We start from the raw sequence: 25,787 nt of genomic DNA, 5'->3' as shown, positions 1-25,787 counted from the left end.
ATTTACTGTGGTACTGCCTTTTTGCAGCAGGAGAAACAACATTTCTTTTAATTGGTTACCAGTCTTTTGGATAAAGATCTGTAAAGAACAAAAGAAACATCAATGAAAACTTTAGTCAGAATCAGCTTTTCTAAATCTTTCGAGCTGACTAGTGAGGACACTTCCTCTCTCTTCTCATCATCATTTTGATTTGTCTCACTGTCCTCCTGCCCATCTACCAGTTACCTGATTTTCTCTCATCTCACTGTCCTTTCCTTTTACTGTCTGTCTTCTGCAGTGCTTCATTTAAAGACACCCTGCTAAATGACATCAGGAAGGCCAGAGAGAAGTACCAGGGAGAGGAGCTGGCCAAGGAGCTTTCCCGCATCAAACTCCGAATTGACAACACAGAAGTCCTCACCCAGGACATCGTCATGAACCTGCTGTTCTCTTACAGAGACATACAGGTACAGACACACAGTGTGGAGAAACAGAAACACATACATGCGTCAAATTAAAGCGAAAGGAACAAAATAATACCTCTTCATCTGACCACCAGGACTACGATGCCATGGTGAAGCTGGTGCAGACTCTGGAGATGCTGCCTACTTGTGATCTGGCAACCCAGCCCATGATCCAGTTCCACTACGCCTTCGCCCTCAACAGGTACACAAGCTGGAAGCTGGATTCAAACCCAGGCCTAAAAGAGAATCCATGTATAGTGTCCCAAAGGAAGCTTTTATTCCCAAAAATATTGTGATGTTCTACTCAAGGCTTTAATTACCTTTTCACTAGCTTTTCATTTTGGTTCAAATCAGCTGCTTTCAGAAATGAAAATAGAATAAACTAATTTAAGATACGATTTAGATCAGGGGTGGGCAATTAATTTCCCCAAGGGGCCACATGAGACACTGCAAAGGCTCTGAACTTAATTCTGCTCAAAACTAATTTAATTACTTTATAAAATGCAGTAAATTATCTGGTTTTGAGCTGCTACAGGAAATAATACATGTTATGATAAAACTGTGTTAATGTAGATTAACTCAATCAGTAAAAATAGTAAAAACTCCAATCATTATCTCTCTTTTACATTTATTTTAAACACAACATACATTCAAGGCACAAAAACAATATAGAGCATGTATGCTATGCAGTAAACCAGCAATTTATTAACTTCATGCAGAAAGGAATAAGTGTTTTTCACAAGGTAACAAGGTAACTCAGTGTTTCTGTGCAAGTGCCTGTGCACGCACGCATGCACATACGTAAATTGCCTTCAAAATAAAAGCACTGCGGTTATATTGGTTTCTAATTTCTGGGAAACCTCACGCTGCCCAGGTCTGATTTAGATCATGATGATCTCCCTTTACATTTTAGCCTGTGATTGTTTCTAGATGTAATCTGCCATAGCAAGCCAAAATATTTAAATTATCAGTTATTAGTTATCTAATTATTAAATTTAACTAAATGAATCAGTAGCTAAATCCAGTCATGTCAGCATATATTTAATTCCAGCTAACGGTAAACAGCATGATTAGTAGTGGCTGCCATTTCAGATTTGGACTCTAGTGGAATCCATGCCGTTTCTGTAAAGATATCTTGAGATCATATAATCTTAATTTATGTATTTTTTGTGGATTTTATTTTACAATACTTGATGAATGTGAACCTGTGCAGGAGAAACAGCCCTGGTGACAGAGAGCAGGCTCTCAGAGTGATGCTGCAGGTGTTGCAGTCGTGCGAACATCCAGCGCCGGACATGTTCTGCCTCTGTGGACGGATATACAAGGACATCTTCTTGGACTCAGACTGCAAAGACATGAAAAACAGGGACAACGCTATACAGTGGTGAGAACAAACACTCATTCATAAAAGCTGAGCCTCCTTTCCAGCATCTGTAATTTGCATCTAATTATTTTCATTCATGCAGGTACAGAAAGGGTTTTGAGCTGCAACCAACTCTCTACTCTGGTATCAACCTCGCTGTCCTCCTTATAGTTGCTGGTCAACAGTTTGAGAGCTCCATCGAACTGAGGAAAATTGGTAAGAGGAGGATCCTGAAACTGAAACCCTGTTTGATTGATTTAACAAACCAGGAGGCTACACCAAAGCCAAGCTGGAGCTGTCTGATGCTAAGCTTTTCAAATTTGTCAGTTGCTTTTAATGGACTTTTGTTCACTGCCAGTGCTGCCAGTTCAGATTGTCTCCAGTCCAGTCACGACATGAGTAATTAAAAAACAAAGGCTGAAATCATAGCCTTGCTAGAAAACAGTGTAAAACTGTGAAACCATTTCAAAAACAAGAGAAAACATCAGAATCCGTGTATCATTAGTTCTTTCCATTTTCAATTGGCCATCAAAAATCAAATAATGAAAAATTGACTTGTTATTTTGTTATTTGTTTTTATTATAACACAAAAAACGAAAAAAAAAGCTTTTTTTTTTTCATATTTCAATATTGGGCTCAGATCAAAAATAGGAAATGGAAAAACAGGCACCAGGACTGAATTTGATTTTAATATTTGAATTGATTGGGTAATATATAATGTAATGCGCCCGTATTGTGATATTTATGGTAAATTCAGTGAAACTACTCAGAGCGAGCTGACATGAAGGATAAACACTTTACTGCCATTCTCTCTCACTTTTTTTCAGTATAAAACTCTTACCCACAGAGAGGAGATGAAGTATTAACTTGACCACGTGAAATAATTAAATTGCGTCGCACTGAATTAAATATTAAACTGAATTTCCCCTCGGGGATAAATAAAGTAATTTTAATTTTTTTTAAATTTGATTTGATTAAAATCAAATTCAGTCCTGGTGCCCGTTTTCCATTTTGTATTTTTGATCTGAGCTTAATATTGAAATATGAAAAAAAAAAGCAATTTTTTCATTTTTTGTGCTATAATAAAAAACAAATAACAAAATAACCAGTCAATTTTTCATTATTTGATATTTGATTACCAATTGAAAATGGAAAGAACTAATGATACACGGATTCATCAGTAACCCACAAAGCTTCATATTTATATTATTATATCAGCATCAAACAACCACAAATAAAATATTGCATAAAGATGGCAGTCAGACAATATCAAGTGAGATTTGGGTAAAAAAAGAATTCATATTTTACACTGTTCTCACCCTTATTGTCTGATGTCTTTAGGTGTGAGGTTGAACAGTCTGCTGGGGCGTAAAGGCTCTCTGGAGAAGATGAATAACTACTGGGACATTGGCCAGTTCTTCACTGTTAGCATGCTAGCTCATGACATCACTAAAGCTACTCAGGCTGCTGAGAAGCTCTTCAAACTCAAGCCGCCTCTCTGGTAAAGACATTCACAGAGTAATTCTATGCTGTGTCATTCAGTACATATTTGTAATGACAACTGTTTGACATATTTTCTTCCAGGTATTTGCGGTCAGTGGTGCAGAACCTGCAGCTGATCCAGAGGTTTAAGAAGCAGACGGTGGAACATTCTCCTCAGCGGGAGAAACTCAACTTCTGGATGGACATCATCGTCGAGGCAACACAGGGCACCACCAATCGACTGCGGTTTCCAGTAAAAACACACCTACACAAACACATATATATATAAATGACATGTAATGTAATATATTTTTAATATCAGATATTCAGAGATTCATGCTAACATTACTTCTTCTTTTCCCCTTTGTGTTACAGGTGTTGATTCTGGAGCCGACTAAGGTTTACCAGCCCTCGTATGTGTCCATTAACAACGAGGCTGAAGAGAAGAACGTCTCTATCTGGCATGTTTCTCCTGCTGAAACTGTAAGAATATCATCCTCTGAAACCTTTTCCTCTTTCTCAGCATCATAATAGTTGCATAATGGTAGTAGTAGATCAGGGGTGGGCAACTGGAGGCCCAGGGGGCCACATACATCCCGCACCCTCACTTGAAGTGGCCCTCAGTACAATTACATGCATTCGAGCATGAAATTTTAAAAGTACAGTGTAAAAATGCACAAAATTACTTCTTGCAATTAATGTTGGTCTGCTGTTCTTGCACTGAAAAAAAAAATTCACAGTAAGTGGTTATTTTTTATTTGCTTCAAACCTTTTGTATTCCTATTTATACTGTTATACATGCATTTGAGCATGAAATATGTTAAGTTACTGCACTGTAAACATATTTAAAATTGCAGTTTCATCATATCTGGTTAAGTGCACGGTCCTATATGTGGCCCTGTGGTAGCGTCCATGAAAAATTGTGGCCCCCTCCAGCATTTAAGTTGCCCATCCCTGTGGTAGATGGAAATGCACACATTTTCATTTTCAATTGTAAAATTTTCTTATTTGGGTTGAAATGTGTGCTACTTCTTGAAAGAAACCTGGCTACTCTTATTACATCGCACAAGTGCTGTCTGTTCCTTTTTCTTTTCTTTCCATTTGCAAAACCAGACTTTTAGTGAGTTCTGGTTGAATATGTGAGATTCTGAACTAATGTGAAAATGTAAAACTTTATCCACTTTCGTTACAGAAGGGGATCCATGAGTGGAATTTCACTGCAATGTCCATCAAAGGCATTAGGTAAGAATGTTAACATTTAGGTGAATATAATGCAAAAGTAGCAAAACACTCCATGTTGGACATTATGTAGCCGAACATAAAGTGATGAGCTAGTTCATCAAGAAGATTAATATACAAGATCACTGCTTTGCTGCATTTAAAGTTAATGATCACATGACCAAAAGTTTCCAAAAACTCTACACAGTTCTTCCTAGTACAGTTAGTTTTTGATTGTTTAAGAGTACAGTTAAATACTTTTTTTTAATCCTGAGAAAGGATGAAATGTAACATGATAAGAAGAAATAATAAATCTAATCTTTCATCTACTTTCACTGTTCTCTCTGCAGCATCAGTAAGTTTGATGAGCGTTGCTGCTTCCTCTACGTCCACGACAACTCAGACGACTTCCAGATCTACTTCTCCACTGAGGAGCAGTGCGGTCGGTGAGGACACACACCTCTAGATGTGTCTGTGTAGGTGTGTGTGTTTGTCTGCGTTTGTGTTCGTACAGTACGTACTGTATGTGCAATTGTATCGCAGCATGACCTGATGGCCATGAATTGGAAAAAAATAATGTTTTAATGTGGTGTTTCAGGTTCTGCTCCATGGTGAAAGAGATGATATCTGATGGAACGGGAAACGCTGTGGAGCTGGAGGGGGAGGGAGACGGAGATACACTGGAGGTCAGAAATAGAGTCAAACATTATTTTACAGAAGATATCCAACTTTATAGCTCCAATTAATGATTTCTAATAGGGATGCACGATATTGGATTTTTTGCTGATATCCAATATGCTGATTTTTTACAACTCATTTAGCCGATTTTTTTCCCCGCACAACTTATACCCACAATCAGGGCAAATTTGGCCAATTTCCCAATTGACATAATAAGTAAACATAACCTGTGTTCACTTGGAACATGTGAAAAGTGCAACTTTACAGCAATTAAAACCAAATTGAATAAAACTGCATGTACCTTACAGACTGCTGCTTAAATTCAAATTTAACTTAAAACAGGAGCCCAATATGTGACGACTCAATCTGCACTGTGCAAACAAAATCACAAAAATACAAAAAATCTAAGCAGCTTCAGTCCCTAATCAGGACATAAATAAATAGGTGGGCTGAGACTACACTGAACAATTCTATGAGCTACAAACAAGGTGCAGCAGAGAGGTGATGTGCACCCCATTATTTAATCACTTTATTATATCGGCGGATATCGGCGTGTTGGTCGATGTCTTTTTCAAGCCAATATCAGCCGATACCGATAACGTGCCGATAATATTGTGCATCCCTAATGTCTAACTAAAAATATGTGTGTTGCAGTATGAGTATGACACGAATGAGACGGGGGACAGGGTGGTGTTGGGGCGGGGCACCTATGGAGTGGTGTATGCTGGGAGAGACCTCAGCAACCAGGTCCGCATCGCCATCAAAGAGATCCCTGAGAGAGACAGCAGGTAGGTGTAGTTGTGTATGTTGACCTGTCATGACTCTGATCAAAGTTTACAACAACAGTCAGCATTTAAAAAAAATGTTTCATTTTGTTTTTATTGTCATAGAATTGACTAAGCCCTCTTGTCTTGCCTAGTAACGGTTACTAAGCCATTATTTGATAATTGCCTTTTGAGGGAGGGGTCAACTAAGTTAGTGTTAAAAAACATTGTTAAAAAAGTTGTTGTGGTTCTTTCTCTCTCTCTTTCTCTCTCTCTGTTTGTGAAACAGGTATTCCCAGCCCCTCCATGAAGAGATCGCCCTTCACAAGTACCTGAAGCACAGGAACATTGTTCAGTATTTGGGCTCCGTTTCTGAGAACGGATACATCAAGATCTTCATGGAACAAGTGCCTGGAGGTGTGTTTGTGTGAGAGAGAACGATGGTAAAACAATTACACAGCTGTGTAAAATAGCACTAGTATTTGTTTGGTAAATATTCAATCCCAAGTTTCTCATTATTGACAGAAAACTTAGAAAAGAAAAAAAGGCAGATATACTTGATAAATGATGAACAACCTGTGTATTTCAGAGATCGATTCTTGTGACCTCTCGGTTACTGGGCGGTCTCTCTAACTGCTTGGTCATCTTCCCATTTCATGATAGGTTTTGGACACTCCTTCTCTTCCTTTCTCCAGGAAGCCTGTCTGCGTTGCTGCGGTCCAAATGGGGCCCGCTGAAGGAGGCCACTATAATCTTCTACACCAGACAGATCCTGGAGGGCCTCCGATACCTGCACGAGAACCAGATCGTCCACCGAGATATCAAGGTTCAGGAATCACGAGACCTCCTCACAGCACAGCCTGTGATTTAAAGTACAACATGACTGTGTTGGAGTGATGTCCTAGTAGTAAACAGCTGCTGTTTCTCCATTAGGGTGATAATGTGTTGGTGAACACCTACAGTGGTGTGCTGAAGATCTCAGACTTTGGTACCTCGAAGCGGCTTGCCGGAGTCAACCCTTGCACAGAAACATTCACTGGTAACTTTTTCTTATACAATTAATTCTAAACTTGTTTCTATCAGGATTTTTTCTCCCTCGAGGAGCTCCAACAATCTAAAAATGGATATGTTTTTAGTGAGGGACCTCCAGGTGTCCACATCTAATAAATCTGTGGTTTAAGGACAAATATTAACATCAAAATGATGAAATCCATGTATTATCTTATATAAAAGGGACAATCAACCAAGCGATCACACATATATCACTGTATTGCACGACAATTTGGCGACAAGAAAATAATTGCCTTAGAGAGAAACGGCACACATCACAAGAGAGTAATTCAGTCTGGACTGCATAAATGGAGTCATAGAAATGATTCCGTCTATGAGTGTAAATATCAAATAACCCTCAAAATGTCAAGAGCCACTATCAGCTTCTATGGAAACACTCTGACACGCCAACATGTGCGACCGTGTGTGTGCGCGGCCATACACATTCATTGGCCATCTGGCCTTCTCCAGCAGCTAGTGAGGTGTGTAATTAGATTAGCTAATCAAGCAGAGGCAGAAGGGTGTTTACCTTTCATTAGCAGGTGTGTGTGTGTGTGTGTGTGTGTGTGTGTGTGTGTGTGTGCGTGTGTGCGTGTGTGTGTGTGTCCTTATCTGTCTCTCATCTGACTCTTTTTATAGCACTCTCTCTTTCTCACTGTTTACATCGGCTTTTAGAGCAGAACACAAATGCCAAATCTGCTCAGAATTACTGACAGCAGACCAAATACTCAGAGATAGAATAAAACAAATGAACAAATTCTTCTGAATCTCACATTTAGATTAGCTCAAATGTTGAATTTTTCTTCTTCACTGCAACTTGTGTACAGAGTAGGGCTATGACAAATAGCTCAAAGTTTTTGCTATGTTTATTGACACATTCATTTCAGTTCAGTTCAGTTCAGTTCAGCTTTTATTTCGAACATGTGCGAGTAACACAACAAAGTAAACTCAAAAACAAACAAATCCAATGAGAATAATCAAAACAAAAAAATAGCAATAGTCAAAACAAAAGCTATAATGTGAATGCAACATGTCCGAAAAGGACTAGGATGAAGCATATGCTTATTTAAACCTTAACCCTTCTCCACTACTCAATTAACAATTTTTTTTTGCCTAAACATACATATTTAAATAATACATATTTACAAAAAAATAGAAAATAAATATTTTAAATTTTTTTTATCATTTATGAAAACACCCGGTTGTTAAAGCCCTTCTTCCTCCCTGTACCTCGTGAAAACCATGTGTTTGTACCGCTTTTTAAACTGGATCATGCTTGGACATTGCTTGAGCTCCACGCCCAGTCTGATTCGATTTATTGACACGTTCAATTTATTGACACTGATGCTAAATAACCTGATTGCCTGTCCTTATCTTTGAGAAATAATTGTTCCAGGTAACCATCTGCCTCTCTGTCCGAAGGTACTCTGCAGTACATGGCTCCAGAAATCATTGATAAGGGCCCTCGGGGGTACGGGGCCCCGGCTGACATATGGTCCCTGGGGTGCACCATTATAGAAATGGCCACTGGGAAACCTCCCTTTCATGAGCTGGGAGAGCCACAGGCGGCCATGTTTAAGGTAGGTATTGACTCCGATTGATTTCTCAGCTATCTTGCATCCCTGAGCAAATGTCAAGGCCATAATTATTTTGTCAGTGTAGGGCAGGGGTAGGCAACCCGCGGCTCTGGGGCCACATGTGGCTCTTCAGGCCATCTGAAGTGGCTCCATGTAGCTGTGATAAAAAAAAATATACAAAATGAAACGTTAATTTCTTTACATTTTCATTATCATTTATCATTGGTGTTGGCCTAAAGCAATCTGTAGTCTTCATTGTAAAAATGTGAAGCTTGTACACTGTATTAACATTTTTTTAAAACACTTGTGTCAGCTGTTGATCATAGCTTACGAGAGTCTGCGGCCCAGAATAACCTCCAGATTTTGCCAACTTCAAGTCTAGTTTTGTGTTTCTCTAGCTAGGATATCTTTCGATTCAAATCTCATGAGATATTTCTCCGATGTCCAGCCTCATTTGCACTTGGGTCTTCACTGCATTCTGACAAAAATCATATTAATAAATGCTCATTATGACCTATGAGTATTGTTGGTAGGCTAATTTAGACTAAATTTTAGGCTTTTTTAGCTTTCTTGTAAGGTTTAAAATAAGGTTTGCGGCTCCATTCCGAATTATTTTCTCTTTATTTGGCCAACAATGGCTCTTTTGTTAGCATCTGCTCTGCTGTGTTACGAAATCTAACGTACAAGTTTATGTGTAGGGCATTTGAGTTGCAAAACAACTTAATTTCTGTCCTGGTAAACCCTGTACGCAGTACTGTCAGTTTTTATTCCAGACTGTGGAACCACTAGCGAACATGTCTGTATGCTTGACATTGAAATTTGTGGAAAGCCTTGTATTTTTTTACTCTGTGTTGTTTGTATGTTTGTTATTTTGCTGTATGTTGGGATATGGTTCCCCCTGATTCTGAAATAAAGGATTATTGTTTTATTTTTTTAACTGTGTTTATTCTCTGTGGTTTCATGTTACAGGTGGGTATGTTCAAGATCCACCCAGAGATCCCTGAGTCCTTGTCTTTAGAGGCCAAGTCGTTCATTTTGCGCTGCTTTGAGCCAGACCCCCACAAGAGGGCCATCACCTCGGACCTCCTCAGAGACACTTTTGTCAGACACAACACCAAGGGCAAGAAGAGCAAGATCGCCTTCAAACCATCAGGTTAACACACACACACAAATGTACACATTAGGGTTGTCACGATACTAAAATTTTCAACTCGATACCAATACTCAGGAAAATATTCGATACTTGATACCATTTTTGATACCGCAAGGATAAAAACAAAGACCCCAAAATTTAACAGAAATATTTTTATTAACAAGTAAAATGCAATTTTTAAAATCTAACAGAATCACAGGTTAAATATTTATAATAAAAAATAGTTGTGCAAAAAGAAACTGCAACTATGATGACAAGTTTCAGATACTCAATACTTTTGAAAATGAGTATTGTATCCGGATACAATGTTTAAGTATCGATACTTTTTTGGGTATCGATACTTTTGACAACCCTAGTACACATACTCCCTAACCTTTTCTTAACCGGTGTTTTTTCAGACTACATCCACAATGTTTCGCTGCCAGTGCAGCTGCAGTGTGAGGCCGCCGGCAGCAGCAGCAGTGAACACGGTTCTGTGAGCCCAGACTGCGACTCTAAACACGATGTTTTCTTCCAAAAAAAGAAAAGCTCTGGCTCCGAGAACCTGCTCAAACCCCCCAACTCCAACTACTTGAGGTGTGTACATGTGTTTCAGGTGAGCTGGGTCAAGGTTTTAGATTTTACACGACTTTGAAGTCCAAAATTCCGAGATGGGGCTCAAAGTTCTTAAATAACTTGGATCCCTTTTTGTTCAGCTGCCACTGCTTTACAGAATTTGGAAATGATCTTTACTGGCTCCAACACTGATGTTTAACTGGCTAATTCCATTACATCAGAATAGCCTATTTTGGTAACACTTTACAATAACCAACTAAGTAATGTTTATAGATGGTTTATAGACCAATTATTAACCATTTACAAAGTGCTATACATATTTAATCTTTAAATGTTTTCAACCAATTTCTCAAAGGTATATGAGTGCAGCTAAAACTATTAATAAACTATTAATTATAATTTAATTGTTTGTTAATGGTAAAGTAACTCTAAACTTACATTAATATACCATCTATTTACCATTTATAAATTATGTAGTTAGTTAAACATTAATAAATGATGTATTTACCATTCTAAATGGCCTATATACGGTTTATAAATGATGATTAAACATCAATAAACTATTTGTTTACCATTTATAAATGATGGTTGTTGTCAAGTGTTACCCCTATTTTTAAAAGTCATGCATATTCTGAATGCAAAAGTGTGTGTTATTGTAGACAAAATCCTGCTAGGAGAGTACAGTGACAGTCATGTGACAAGATGTGAATGAATGTGCAATGTGTGTTTGTGTGTGTGTGCTTCCTGGCAGGTGGCCTTATTGTGCCTGCAGTGTGCTCTGCTGCCTTTTACAACAATGATATAATGAGGTCTGATAATTTTACAAGCTTCAGCTGGCGGCTGAGCACACACACGCACCGTCCCGTGCACATCTGCACACGCACAGACAGGCGTGTGTGTACGTATGTGCACGACCTGCCGCGCTGACTCATGCAGCCTCATGCTGCCTCTGCACTTTCCTGGGCACACATAGTAGCCAGGAGAGGCTTGAATCTGTAAATAGACTGGACGCTGCCTTGCACAGTTGTAAATCAGGTGTGTGTTTTATGTGGGATATTATATTGCAGTGAGATCATTCTGTGTGTGTGTGTGTGTGTGTTTGTTGCAGTGTTCCAGATGAGGGTTCGGTGTCGGAGGACCGCAGTGCCCCCCCGTCCCCTGAGGACAGGGACAGCGGTCTGTTCCTGCTGAAGAAGGACAGCGAGAGGCGGGCCATTCTGTTCAAGGTCCTCAACGACGACCAGGCAAAGGTCATCTCCAACCTGAGAGAGAACCACATCCAGGTGTGTTTGTGACAAAGGTTAATTAACCTTTTACCAGGCAAAGGACCATATTTGGTAACTTGAGTGGACATCTATACGAATACGAATACTTAATTTTGGATAGGGACAGTGCACATTAATGAACATCGATGAACATCTATGTAAATATGCTGGATTATAGCAAGGCTGCTAGTTTGCATCCATAGTCCCTAAAAAATTAGAAAATAAATACAAATATAAAAGACAGCAAGTACATAGGTAAGATACAAATAGAGGAGACAACACACACACAACATAACAAGTCTCCTCGCTCTCCGTGAGCTCATAGAACCACATGGATTTCTACATCACAGAGAGTGACACTGCGGCATCTGACCAATCAGTAAATCATACAAGATTCAAGCTTTCCTTTATTGCCATTGTATTAGAAAAGTATACAACTAAATTTACGTGTGCTTCTCATATATAGGGTGCTTTAAAAAGACATTCAGACATTAAGCGTATGTAATAAGTAGTCTAAAAAGATAATAAATAGTTTAAAGGTAAAAGATAAAGTGGTGATGGATGCAAATGATGTATTATTGTCTATTTAGGGTTGCTGTGGGAAAGAGACTATAATAAATATAATAATAATGATGACTCAATTGACCTCGATTTGCATTATAAAAATGAAACATTTTGCAAAAAGTTTTGTAATATCCTCCAATTCAGGGTTGACATTTTCAATTTGCGTGCCTTATAAAGGGTTAACTGCCTTTTTAATCTCCAACCGGATTCATAAAATATATGTTAATATATAATGCATTACATAAATTCATTACAAGAACTAATTCTTCTCTGCCATTGGAAGAATCACAGAATTCACACTTTTGGATGACTCTTTAAAATTATAGATGGGGAATAACTGCTGTTTCATTTCAACAGTTACCAAGAAAAATGTTATTTTGAATTAAGGAAGGAACATAGAAACAGAATTCAAACATGCCTAGCTACTTTATTGTACTTGTGTGGTGCTTTATTCATGCTCTGTGCCCCCCTTAACATTCACACAAACAACAGAAAAAAAACAACAAACAAACAAATTCAAAATCTTATCGAACGTTAAAACATCCATAAACTTTTCTCCATTTTTCTCAATATAAAATCTAAACTTCAAGATAAAAACAAAAGTCAGGTTGATTGCATGAGGCTCAGATTCATGTGACATGTTTCTGTAAAATCACATTTATTACGAGATCAGCTTACCTGAGTTTTTGAACACATCAGGACACTTCAGCTGCAGTGTGAAGCATGCAGAGTGTAAAAATTACAATTTTAGAAAAGGAGCCTGCATTATCTGATACTACCACAAGGGGGCACACAAGTCATATGTTTTTTAAATCCTACAAATGATGGCTTTGATGACAGGAGAATTAGGTATACTTTAGAGTTTATCTTTGTGTGAGTGTGTATCATTTATCATTTATCTGACTTTTGCAGTACCATTATTTCTCTTTTTTAATCTGAACTATGAGGGTCCTGATGGTCTGATGTGTATGTGTAGGGCATTGAAGAGCTTCAGCTGTCTGTCGACCACATCAAACAGATCATCTGCATCCTCCGAGACTTCATCCATTCCCCAGAGAGGCGCGTCATGGCGGCCACCATCTCCAAACTCAAGCTGGACCTGGACTTCGACTCCACCTCCATCAACCAGATTCAGCTGGTGCTCTTCGGCTTCCAGGACTCGGTCAGAACACACAAACATCACATCAACACATCTGTAAATAAGAGCTCATACAGCATATCGTCACCCTGTTAAATTAATCACCTAACTCATTTTTTCAAGTTTTGCAGGAAACACTTCACCAAAAGTGTAACATATGACATTTATTGATCATTTCACTCAAAAAGGATGTAACAAAGGATGGCTATTGGCATAGTAACAACACTGTGTGTAAATTATGTAATTTAAGAGAAATAAATTACTTTAATTTTTTGAACATGCCTTTGTGACTTAAGCAAGATGTGGTAACACTTTATTTTGAAGGTGTCTACATAAGAGTGTGTGAGAAACATGACATGACAAGTATCATGAGCATTAATGTTACTTCAAAGTGTCATTAATGTTCATGACACATCCCAAGACATGTTTATGACACGTTCATGTGTCACTCTTATGTAGACACCTTCAAAATAAAGTGTTACCATATCTTGCTTAAGTCACAAAGGCATGTTCAAAAAATTGCCCAAGTCACATTTTATTTTCACTTAGACATAATAAATCTGCTTAAGTCACACAGATCTTTTTGTAAAAGCAACCAGTTTTATTAAAAAAACAAACATTTATTGAGGTATTTAATTACTTTTTTTTAGTTCTCTGCTTTTCTGGTGAATCATTTTCCTTTGAATTTTAAATCGATTTGTAGACCAGCCTTGTTCAGCCTTGTTCCTTGTGCATGGTTGGACATGTTCCTCATTCTCTGCTATTGAGCAACAGTCAACTGACATAGGCCATTATCTTAAAGGGGTAAAATCACATGATCTGATCAACTGAGGATGTAGATGATTTTACCATAGGTGGCCGGCGTCATGAGGAGGTGGATTTAGGCAAAAAAAAACAATTTTGACAAAAAATAACTTGATTATTTTAACAGTGTGACGATATGAAAGCTGTAATATAAGGGATATGACCTTTTTAATTGGTGTTGGCACATTACAAAACTCAGTGCTGCAATGGCAAGGTGCATGACAAAGATATGTTGTTATTCAACACATAACTACAGCATTTGCAGAGCTGGTAGTCATAGTAATATATTAGCAAATACACAGAAATATCATATATATAAAACATGGAAACAATTGTAGGCTGATACAAATAATTGATAAGCATATGTAATGACAAAACTGTTGAACTTCCACTTTTTCACTGAAGTAGGGCAACATTTCAGTAAAACTACTTTCAGTAAAAAAAAAAGTTCTTAATTTAAAGTATAAATTAATCCAAACACCAATAAATTAATCACTAATATGTGTTAATATGATGTTTGTCCATTATAGAATTTATTTATCTTATAAAATATTAAATCTTGTAAATGCTTTTGAACCAAACCTGGCAAAATGGGTCAGTTTCATCCAAAATGATGCAGACGAAACTGTAGGTCATTTGTTCTATGTTTAGTATTGTATGTCAGAAAACAAAAGTTTCAGATTTAATTCTCAGAACCAAATCCCAACACAAATGATTGATTGATGATTGTTTGTTTGTGTGTGATGTCCTCAGGTAAACAAAGTCCTGAGGAACCATCACATTAAACCCCACTGGATGTTTGCAATGGATAACATCATCCGCCGAGCCGTGCAGGCAGCAATCACCATCCTCATACCAGGTCAGAAGCCTGACCTGAGCTGTTACTGCCATCTAGTGGCCACATGCATGACTCTCTGTCCTTCATCTGCATGTTTACAACCAAACATTCCTCTATTACATTCCCAACCTTTTTCTTGAGGGACCCACAATTTTACCATTCTGCTTTCACGGGACACCAAGTTTGTGTGGACTTTCGGTTTTAAGAGGTTAAATTTACACTTATATCAGGGGTGGGCAACTGGAGGCCCTCACTTGAAGTGGCCCTCAGTACAACAACATGCATTTGAACATGAAATCTTAAAAGTGCAGTGTAAAAATGCACAACATTACTTTTATTTTACCAATTAATGTTGGTCTGCTGTTATTTCACTGAAAAAAAAAATCACAGTAAGTGGTTATTTTTTATTTGTTTCAAACCTTTTGTATTCCTATTTATACTGTTATACATGCATTTGTGTCCCTGTGGTAGTGTCGATGAAAAATTTGTGGCCCCCTCCAGCATTTAAGTTGCCCATCCCTGACTTATATGCTAAATAACTTACTTTTCAAAAATGCAGATTCAAACTTGCATGAAGCCTTGCCATGTGTTGTGAGTTTGTAGATTGGCTTTTTTTTTTCTTCATATTTATAGGTATAAACGTATATGTTGAACCCATTAGATTTATTACACCCTTAAAATCAAGAGGGCTTGCGACCCCCCGTGGTTCTTTGGCGGCCCCCCCCGGTTGGGAATCACTGCTCTATTATATTCATGATGTTGAGAGAAATTAGTTTCACAGTGCCACACATGCCTTTGACAGAACTGAAGACCCACTTCGGCCCGGCGTCAGAGTGTGAGGGAGCAGAGAAGGAAGACGAAGTGGATGAAGAGGAAGTAGAGTTTGGTCCCGTTCTAGCTCCTCACGCTGACGACCCCGGGACAACAGCTGACCCCACCCACTCCGCGGTCAGCACGCTAAACTCCGCCCACTCCCAGGAGCATCAGCGCTCGCATCATCTACTGGGTGCACAGCTGGGGCGGCTCAAACAGGAGACAAACAGGTACATGCAAACACTCATACAGACTTGTAATGTAACTAGTGAGGCACAAGGGCTAGTTTAATGTATGTCATCATTGTGCTTGTGTAAATATTTCTACACATACATTTTTTCAAAATCCAGGTCCTATAATGAGTCGATAATAAACTATTATGATTGTGTCAAAGTTTTTAAGTGTCTAGCCTCAGTCTTTTGTCCTCTGTTTAACCCTCTGGAGTCCATGAAACCACCTGCACATTAACTTCTTCATGACGTGAAGACATAAAAATAAAGCCTTGCCATCAGCTGCCCTCTAAAGTTCTGGCTTGAAACTCCATACCAGATTTTTTTTGGATTACATTCGGCCAAGTAAAACCAGAGATAATGTACAATATATTTAGTATAAAAATATAGAACTAGAGATTATACTCATTTTACCTCTTATATGTTATATTTGCAACCTGTATTCATATTTGGAGATAATGTACAATATATTTAGTATAGAAATATAGGTAACACTTTATTATAAGGTCCTTAATAACCATTAATTAACAAGTAATAAGGCATTGTTCTCGCTTTAGATCCGGTAGTTACAAAAAGCATAGTTAACTTATAGTTAACTTATAATAGATGAGCAATAAAGTATATTTTAATATCAATAAGCAAACAAAATAAGATTAATAAAGGCATGGCAAAGACATAATGGGTGGGTCATGGGTGTTTGTAATCCCATTATTAACACTGATATAAGTTTATAAACACACAATAATGTTAATAAGCATAACTTAACTCACAAGGGCCTTATTACTTGTTAATTAATGGTTATTACAAGGACCTTAATATAAAGCGTTACCGAAATATAGAACTAGAGATTATCCTCATTTTACCTCTTATATGTTATATTTGCAACCTGTATTCATATTTGCAACATTTAAAATTCTGTGAATTGAAATATAATTTTCAAGATCAGATTTTATGTTTTCCTTTGTTTCTTTTGGGTTTACCATTTTTATCAACTAAGTCAAAGTTAAACATTAATTATCAGGATATATAGGTGAGGTATCGCTGAAAAAACTGATACCAACATGGCAAGGTGAAGATTTTTAACAGATTTTTTAACGGACATAATAGCCAAAGATTTGGGGTTAGGACAACCGTTGCAACCTTTTGAAAGGAATGCACGTGGGGTTACAGATGTACAGTTATAATCATACAATTAATTTTATTCTTAGACATAATCAAGGATTACGTGTTTATGAAGTTGCATGGTGCAGGGATTTCCCCTTTGATGTGGTGTGGGAGTGCCATTCAAATATTTTAACAGGTACAGTGCCACACACACACAGACAGACAGACAGACTGCTGCAGGCACGTTGTGTGAATGGAAATCATGATGATGAAATTCCAGTTGTATAAACCACGTGACAGGAAGTGGAAGAGATGGAGAGAATGTGCTTTTGCAGTCACGTACCCACACCCTCACTGAGCAAACACAGGCACGCAAACAAGTCACGAACACACAATAGCTGCAGGGCTACGTGTGATTAATTTCACCTGATTCTACACACAGCAGGGCCTCAACAGCAGGTGTAAAACCTTGACAGCAAAACCTGACCTCATCTTTACCATATTAAGTGCAAGTAAAATATGAACTATTATGTCCATAAATTGGTGAAAAATAGGATTGTGTGCTATTTACATCTTTTAAACTTGGTAAAAGTCTTACTGAAGTTACATTTTCTTTTTTGGGACAAAAAAAAGGACATAAACACATAAAAAAAGACACATAGAGTACAATACAGAAGCTCACAGAGATTATTTAACATTCATAACAGGTGCTGCCAATGCCCTGTGGGCCTCTGGATTTATTATTTATTTTGTATATATTATTATTTAAAATGTCTCAGCAAAAACAACTAATTGCAATACTATGTTTTAAGTAAAAGCAACATAAGCCCAATTTATACATTTCAGAATGTTATTTAAATTCAGATTTTACTCAGGTAAAATCAGAATTTTACTTTGTGTATTGAATGAACTTTATGGATCTTTTTGTAAAAGCAACAAGTTTTATTAAAAAAACAAACATTTATTGAGGTATTGAATTATTATTTTTAGTTCTCTGCTTGTCTGCTGAATCATTTTCCTTTGAATTTTAAATCTATTTGTAGACCAGCCTTGTTCTCTGTTTGCATAGACAAACCCGTAGGTCATACATTGGGTCATTGAAGTTTGTTTTAGTTTTTTTGTTTCAGGCTTGAAGCTGAATAACATTGGTGTCAGCCATGCATTATTAAACACATGTGATTGTGATAATGACTCACCTTGAGTGCCTGGGGTATTTCTTTCTTGTCTTAGATCTCAAGGAAGAATTAATTCCCTTTCTAGATAAATGTACATACTTCATGGTTTCTAGTGGGTGTAAAATTGTTAAACATTCACACAATTTATCACCTGGATGTACCTGGTTTCACATGAGGGGGTTGAGGGTCACAAGCAAGTGCATGGTTGGACATGTTCCTCATTCTCTGCTATTGAGCAACAGTCAGCTTGTTTGTCAAGTCACACCTTCATATGAAAACGCCATCTGACTTCATCACGTCAGTGAATATGTCAACCACTGTTAACTCAACAGTTTATTACACTTCTCTGAAACAAAGAAACAATAATGAGCTTTTAAAAGTAGTTTTTTTTTATCTTTGTTTTAACATGCAGAATAATTCCGATTTTACTTAAGAGTCTTGATGCTGATATTTTGTGTATGATTTTGTTGTGGTTTTTTTGTCCATTTGCCTGTTTGTCAGAAGGATTATGGGAAAACTCTTGGCTCAATTTTTTAAATAAAAGCTGACAGTTATTACCATTCTGAACCATCACCTTCAGTAGAGCAACCTTAAAAAGCCGGAACATTATTCTCTGTCTTTTTGAGAATTTTGTGTACCGTTATTCTATTTTACGTGTTTAAGATTAACACGCTCAGTTCAGTTTCAGTTAAAATCCTCTTCTGGCAGGATGCCTGATTCCCCAATTAGCTTTTTCCACATATTGGACATTTGTGTGTATCTTTTCAAAATTAAATTAAAAATCCTCTACAAGTCTAAATAACAGAGCAGTTTATACTCTTTTTTTGTAGCTTTCTACTCGTGTGCTCATCTGCTTTCTATCCCAGCCCTCCATGCTGTGTGCCAATGAGATTTAGTGCTTACTATAACAGATGTCACTGTTGCTGCAGGCTGCTGGAGGAGCTGCTGCAAAAGGAGAAGGAGTACCAGCAGGTCCTGAAGGCCACACTGCAGCAGAGAACACACGACCTGGAGCTGGTCAGAGTCAGACACAGACCGCCAGGTAAACACACTGATTTACTGACCGATTATTCTTCTGTTTGTGCTGCTCTTCCTCTCTAACTCTGTGTTTTTTCCCAGACATATCACCTCCCTCCATCTTCCACATCCCAGCAGACCACGAGCCGGACAGGCAGCTCACCGATTGGCTGAAGGAGCAAGGAGCAGACTCCGACACTATAGATAAGGTTGAGTGTCTGTTGACTTCTGAACATCATGTCTTTAACCCTTTGATGCACAACATATTGACATTCCTTCTAGTGCACAACATGGGTCAAAAATGACCCGCATTAATTTCCCATGTTATTTATTGCTTGCTGTGTGTTTCTGTGCTCTATCTTTTGATATCAACTTATTTTATGATTCAATATTTCAAGTATTCTTTAAAATTCTTTAAATCTTTTTTTTTTAATAACAACCGTTCATTATTTCAATTTTGCCTCTAGTACTTTATGAAAAAAAAAGTTTTTTGTATTATTACATGGCTAACTACTTGGCTAAGTAGCTTGCTAAGCTAACTACTTAGCCAAGAAGTTAGCTAAGTATTTAGCTTAGCAAGCTACTTAGCTAAATACTAAGCCAAGAAGTTAGCTAAGTAGTTAGCTTAGCAAGCTACTTAGCTAAAAATGGATATGGGTCATTTTTGGCCCATGTTGTGCATTAGAAGGGTAGTGACACAAAAAGGGATTTTATTAAAATTGAATAAAGGAAAACATACAATTATGATGTATGATGATCAAAAACAAACTAATTGAGGAAAACATGGGATACTGAATGATGAAAATAATTTATTGCAAAGATATAGAACATGAAAACTCTATCTGTTTAAACTGATGACTGCTGTGCTGTGTTGTAGTTTGTGCTGGAGGAATACACACTGACCGACATTCTCAATGACGTTACCAAAGACGACCTCCACTGTCTACGTCTACGGTATCTAATCTCTCATTTCTACGCATCCTGTCATCACATTTATTATTATATATTACAAATATTGACAGAAAAAAACATCAAATCAAGCTTCTCTTGGCAGCTGATTGAAATTAGTTGTTAAAAATGTAAAAATCCATATTCAGAGTTATCAGTCTTTAAGTAATAACTACATGTATGTACACAGGTGCATAAATCTATAGGTTTTAATATATGTCTCCTTGACTTCTACCCTCCCTGGTTTCATGGATTTAGAGGCACAATTTTCTCATGTCTACAAGGCTTCAGGGCATTTTACTGCAGAATCAGCAGGTGCTGAAGGGACCTGGCATGCTTTTATTGAAGCACCCCTTGCAGATTTTTTAGCGAGGCCGCAGACCTGTCAAAGGTTTGTAGGTTTCAAACTGTCAAAAATTCACAGCATCAAGAGAGGGAACCTACAGGCATGGAAGGTAAAGTTAAATTATTATTTTCTTTACCATCAGACATGTCTTGCATACAAGATCCAGGTTTTTTTTCGGCAATGCTAATTTTGTCAGCTTTTTTAGATTAACTCTTAGTGCTGTGTTAAATGTCCTTGTTAGATTTTGTCATATTTAGTCATCCCTCTTTGATTGGTGCAGTTTTAATTGACTAAAAGTCAATTTAGGCATTTTAGTCTTAACATAGCCAGAGGAAACTGTAAACTGTTGATATTTTAGTCCTTTTTCTTCCTAGATTATATGGAACATTTCAGTCAGTCTGGTCTACCCTAACCAATAATTATGTTATATTAAAAATGTATTTCGCACAAGATTTTATTTTACCATTATCTGAGTAAAAACACAGGCTGAATGATTAGAATGCACCTTTGTAGAAAGTTTCAGATAGTATCAATTCGAGGAACGTGAATTTATCGTAGAGTTTATATCCTTTACACGAGTCAGTTAGTGTCAAACATCTGTGCCACATTATCATCTCTGTCATGGAAAAAAATAAACTTGTTGATGAACATATTTAGTCATAGTTTTTTGTGGGTTTGAGATTCAGCGTCTTTGACTTTTCAATGAACCTAACAGATTGTTTTTGTCAAAATCAAAAAAATAAAATGTAAATAAAACAAGACGGATAATAGGAACTGAAATCAGCTTCCAAGAGTAGCTGAAATCGTTTTTTTCTCTCTCTGAAAGACAAATTTTGCTGCCATAATATTCCAGTCTATCATGATTAACCCTTCTCCTCTGCAGGGGTGGAGTCATCTGCCGCATTTGGCGGGCCATCCAGCGGCACCGTGAGCGAGAGAGGCTGAGGGGAGACCAAGGCTCAGAAGATGATGCATGATGGGATACACAGACTACAACTCTGGAGGACTCTGTTCGGCATAAACATGCACACATCTGCACACTGCCAGCCACGCACGGCGACCTCTCCTTTCTCGCTCTCTCTCCACGGTGCCTTTTCATGTTGTAGTCTCTGAGTACTCGATCTTTGTTTGAATGTTCTTCTACACACAGTGCCAGACTTGACCAGACCAAAGCGCTTTAGTGCAAGTACTACTGTATGTATCTGTATGTGCATTTAAATGCGTGCCACAATGTGTTTGTTGAGAATTTGTAAGAAATATGCAGTCCCCTTGTTTTGTTTTGTTTAATTAGAAAACTCGAGAGAAAAAAGGCGTCAAAATGTTCTAGTTTCAGGTTGAACTTTTATTATTGACTGGATAATTATTCCAAAACTGTACAAAGATTGAGTACACAAGCTAGTGCATATACCAGAGGTGGGACCAAGTCATTGTTTTGCAAGTCACAAGTAAGTTTCAAGTCTTTGCCCTCAAGTCCCAATTCAAGACCGACAAGTCAGAAGTCGTCCCAAGTCCTACAGTTTGAGTTTTGAGTGCTTTTAACAACAGTAAAAATATTTACACTGATCATGCATGTTTTTAAAATCTGTATTTATCAAAACTTAATTTTTTGTAAGAACATTCTTCAAACATTTGAAAAAAAAAAACAAGTGCATAACAAGAGCATATTGCACTATAACTAGTTCCACAGCAGTTTATGTCCTGTCTTGTCTCATCTCATGCTGTCTGTGTGTGTGTGTGTGTGGGTGTGAGTATACATGTGGGTACATGAATTTATAGCCGAACGAAACTATCTTTGGTATCATTGTTGCTCCTCTTCATTGGTTGTCCTGCAATTTGATTGGATGGATACTGTTGGATCAAAATAAAGTGGATCCAGTTGATTAGATGTTGTGCTGACAGCACACGACAGACACACGACAGACACGCAGCACACATTTACACAGAGAGATAGAGAGGTCCTTAGTAATATACTTTTTTAATCTTTAGTCTTGGGGAAAGTAGCAAATCTTTTGAAGTCCAAGTGAAGTCACAAGTTATTGGTCCAATTCGAGTTGCAAGTCTCTTTACATTTTGTCGAGACAAAAGTCATCACAAGTCTGACTCGAGTCCACACCTCTGGCATATACTATCTACTTTTCCACTTATGACAGGGGGTCTGTTGTCAGTAAAACATATGAAAAAATGAGAGAGCCACATGGAGATAATTTATTGAAACATGCAAACACATGCCTGCTACCACCTCGCTGCCTTTACATTTGTATGCATGTTAAGATTTTCTTTATATTCAAACTATAAGTGTTCTTTTCTCCTCTCTGTGTACCTCTATTTCAATGTTTTTTTTTATTCCAACTGTTAAATGTTTGTGCTTGTCTGTTTCATTGATTGCTTTAAAACTGCTATAAACCTGGAAATAATGAAATTGTTTCCCACTTTGTTTCGACTAAAAGAAGTCAGGTTTTTACATGGGAAATGAAACCAATGACGCTTTTAACCTTGTCAGTTCATTATCCATGCAGTATATCAACATAATATGCCTGAATGGTAGGCGTTCAATGAAACCTGAAGAAATGTGAGACTAGAATATCTTGCTGGTAGTTTACAGAAGCCAAAATGGGTCAGTGTATTTAACTGTTACTCTTTTTCCAGCCTGAAACCTGTTTGCCTACTACCTGCCTGGCTTTTCCAGTCTTATTAATACCTCATTTGACTGTCTGACGCCTGTTTTTAAAATACCTGTTGCGGAAATTTACAATCTCAATCTGTGACAGTCTTTAAATAGCATACCTCAGTATTGGGTTAATTCTAATGTGGTCATTTTTGACCTTTGAAAGGAGAGTATCTGTTTTTCAGTTTTTCAGAGTCAACAACATTTTTTTTTTTTTTCAAAACAGCATGATGTTCATTTTGTAAACTATGATCCGATTTAGAATAAAATAGACAATATAGCTGGGTATAAATTAGGGCATGAAACACTGAAAATATTGAGTTCAGTATTCGGTTGGACTAAAAGACACTAAGCTGTTCATTTTGAATGATTGTTCATCTTATTAAAATCTAGCTCAAGCTAGCGTAAGCTGAGTGCATACGTAATTCTAGCACCTGATCCGTTCTGCACATGCACTGGTTGCAAAAAAAACAATATGGCAACATCCATAAACCAATGGCAATGGCCGAAATGCCAAATTCAAGGCTTCAAAACCAGACATCACAAACCAATGGGTGATGATGTGGGTGTAGCTACGTCCGTTATTATTAATATATGGCCTATGGGTTCACCATATTCATGAGGATATGTCCACTGGGGACCAAGAATATTTGCCAAAATTCATGCCAATCCAGCCAATCGTTGTCAAGACATTTCATTAAAGGCCAAAAAATGTCAACATCATGGTCTTGCAACGAAAAGACAGGACATCACCAAAGTAAATGGTAAATGGGGTGCACTTATATAGTGCTTTTATCCAAAGCGCTTTACACTACACACTACGCTCATTCACCCATTCACACACACATTCATACTGGTGGCCGAGGCTACCAGGGCACACTGGTGCCACATGCCACCATTGGGAATTCATTCACAGACTGATGAACGCAGCATAGGGAGCAATTTGGGGTTCAGTATCTTGCTTCGACATGTAGGCTGCCATGGTCAGGGATCAAACCACCAACCTTCCGATCAGAAGACGACCAACCATACCAACTGAGCCACAGCCGCCCAAAGTCTTTAGAATTAATCTTCTGGGGCTCATGAATGTCCAGTAATCGTTGCACTATTTCACTCTTTTTATGGGTTGATAACATTTTTATGAACCCTGACTAAAGTTCATTGGAATTATATTATTAGTCATCGTCAGCAAAGCTATTTTCCTTAGAGGTTCCTCAAACTTTACATGTCGTATCAATTGTTATATACTTGAAAGTAGAAAAGTAGCAACGTGTACAGCTCCAAACCTTGAGTAGTGTATCGGAGAGATGGAAGTGGCAAGGATATGAAGAAGGGAAACACCTCGGACCACTCAGGCCTGGCTGGTTATGGCTTCTTGCTGGAACGTTTATTTTGCCCACGCTATTGGAAGACTACTTCTCTGTGAAAGCTGGGTTTTTTGTTTCTTTGTGTTGCATTTTAAAGCTCCACCCGGAAACTTTGGCACCAGTGAGTGTGGTTGACAATGGATAGCAGGGATTAACCTGCACATTTACTTGATACCACTGAACCAGTAACCAACAAAACAGGTTTACTTCTTCACACCAAAGGAACAAAGAAAGCAAACAGTCATGAAAAAACTGATTAGACCACACTTGTTTTCTTCAAGTTCTTGTTCATTTTAATGCCTGGTACAACTAAATATACATTTGGTTGCACAAATATAATGATAACAACAAAAATAGCTCATAAGAGTTTAATTTAAGAGCGTATATCTAGCCATTTTCCATTGTTTTCTTGATAATGACTTTGGTTATTATCAAGAAAATTATCAATTAATTAAGTGAATGCATCGGCTATAGTGAACATTATACTCGTCTTTGCTGCAGCTTTGAATAATCATACGTGACTGTTATACAGTGTTTACCGCACCAGCTTGGAAAGAACCTCCATTTCTGTGTCCATACTTTCAGTCTTTGTTGACTTAACTATGTTTTCTTCCGGGTTTGTGTATGCATTGTTTCTGTTCAGGCTTAAAAATTGAGGAAATAAAGTAAAAAAAAAATACTTCAAGCAACATACACGGAAACTTCCAACTTAAAATGAAGACATTTTATTTTTATAAAGCCAGTGCAGATACTTTACAGAAATGAAAAGACAACATGTCAAATTCAATCTGCAACATTTATATATTTTTTTATTTGACATTTTGCTGCATATTACCACCATCAAACTGCCAATTTCTGCAGTTGGTACCTGTGGCACGTACATGCCGTGCTTGGTGGCAGAACATTGTATAAACAACATGGAAACCACCTCATTCAAATCTTACTTCCTCTTTGCCTTCATGCTACCATGTACACATGTACTAATTGAAAGCTCTTTAAAAATGATTGTTTTAATGAATGTCTTTATGACAATGCTTTTCTTTGTCTCCAAATCTGTGGATAATTATGTTTGCGCGTCACATGTTGATACAGTATACTTATATCCATTCAACATGGATTAATTGCAGTTGGTGATTGAAGTGACTTTGATTGTGACAGTGACAGTGTGTATACCTGTATGACGACAGCAGAAGCAATTATACTGCAATTTACTCAGAGCAAATTAACAGC

The 25,787-nt window shown here is 37.6% G+C and overlaps 1 protein-coding gene across 1 annotated transcript in view; it reads left to right on the top strand.

The window, feature by feature from the left end:
* Positions 1-22,936, top strand: part of map3k15 (mitogen-activated protein kinase kinase kinase 15) — a 29,721-nt gene extending 6,785 nt beyond the window's left edge. The window contains exons 5-29 of the mRNA XM_059326984.1: positions 278-446; positions 539-645; positions 1,657-1,827; positions 1,910-2,022; positions 3,148-3,307; positions 3,391-3,541; positions 3,664-3,771; positions 4,481-4,530; positions 4,857-4,952; positions 5,105-5,192; positions 5,839-5,972; positions 6,238-6,365; positions 6,644-6,774; positions 6,882-6,987; positions 8,421-8,578; positions 9,545-9,728; positions 10,127-10,304; positions 11,392-11,566; positions 13,089-13,274; positions 14,808-14,913; positions 15,695-15,935; positions 19,144-19,256; positions 19,334-19,440; positions 20,109-20,185; positions 21,409-22,936. Coding sequence (XP_059182967.1) covers positions 278-446; positions 539-645; positions 1,657-1,827; positions 1,910-2,022; positions 3,148-3,307; positions 3,391-3,541; positions 3,664-3,771; positions 4,481-4,530; positions 4,857-4,952; positions 5,105-5,192; positions 5,839-5,972; positions 6,238-6,365; positions 6,644-6,774; positions 6,882-6,987; positions 8,421-8,578; positions 9,545-9,728; positions 10,127-10,304; positions 11,392-11,566; positions 13,089-13,274; positions 14,808-14,913; positions 15,695-15,935; positions 19,144-19,256; positions 19,334-19,440; positions 20,109-20,185; positions 21,409-21,502 — 3,331 coding nt within the window. The 3' untranslated portion in view covers positions 21,503-22,936. The remainder of the gene's footprint in view (positions 1-277; positions 447-538; positions 646-1,656; positions 1,828-1,909; positions 2,023-3,147; positions 3,308-3,390; positions 3,542-3,663; positions 3,772-4,480; positions 4,531-4,856; positions 4,953-5,104; positions 5,193-5,838; positions 5,973-6,237; positions 6,366-6,643; positions 6,775-6,881; positions 6,988-8,420; positions 8,579-9,544; positions 9,729-10,126; positions 10,305-11,391; positions 11,567-13,088; positions 13,275-14,807; positions 14,914-15,694; positions 15,936-19,143; positions 19,257-19,333; positions 19,441-20,108; positions 20,186-21,408) is intronic.
* Positions 22,937-25,787: the final 2,851 nt, after the last annotated feature.

This window comes from Centropristis striata, chromosome 23 (genome assembly GCF_030273125.1).
Source record: "Centropristis striata isolate RG_2023a ecotype Rhode Island chromosome 23, C.striata_1.0, whole genome shotgun sequence".
NCBI lineage: Eukaryota > Metazoa > Chordata > Actinopteri > Perciformes > Serranidae > Centropristis > Centropristis striata.
Note: the sequence above shows the minus strand (reverse complement) of the source record. Positions and strands in the feature narration are given on the sequence as shown.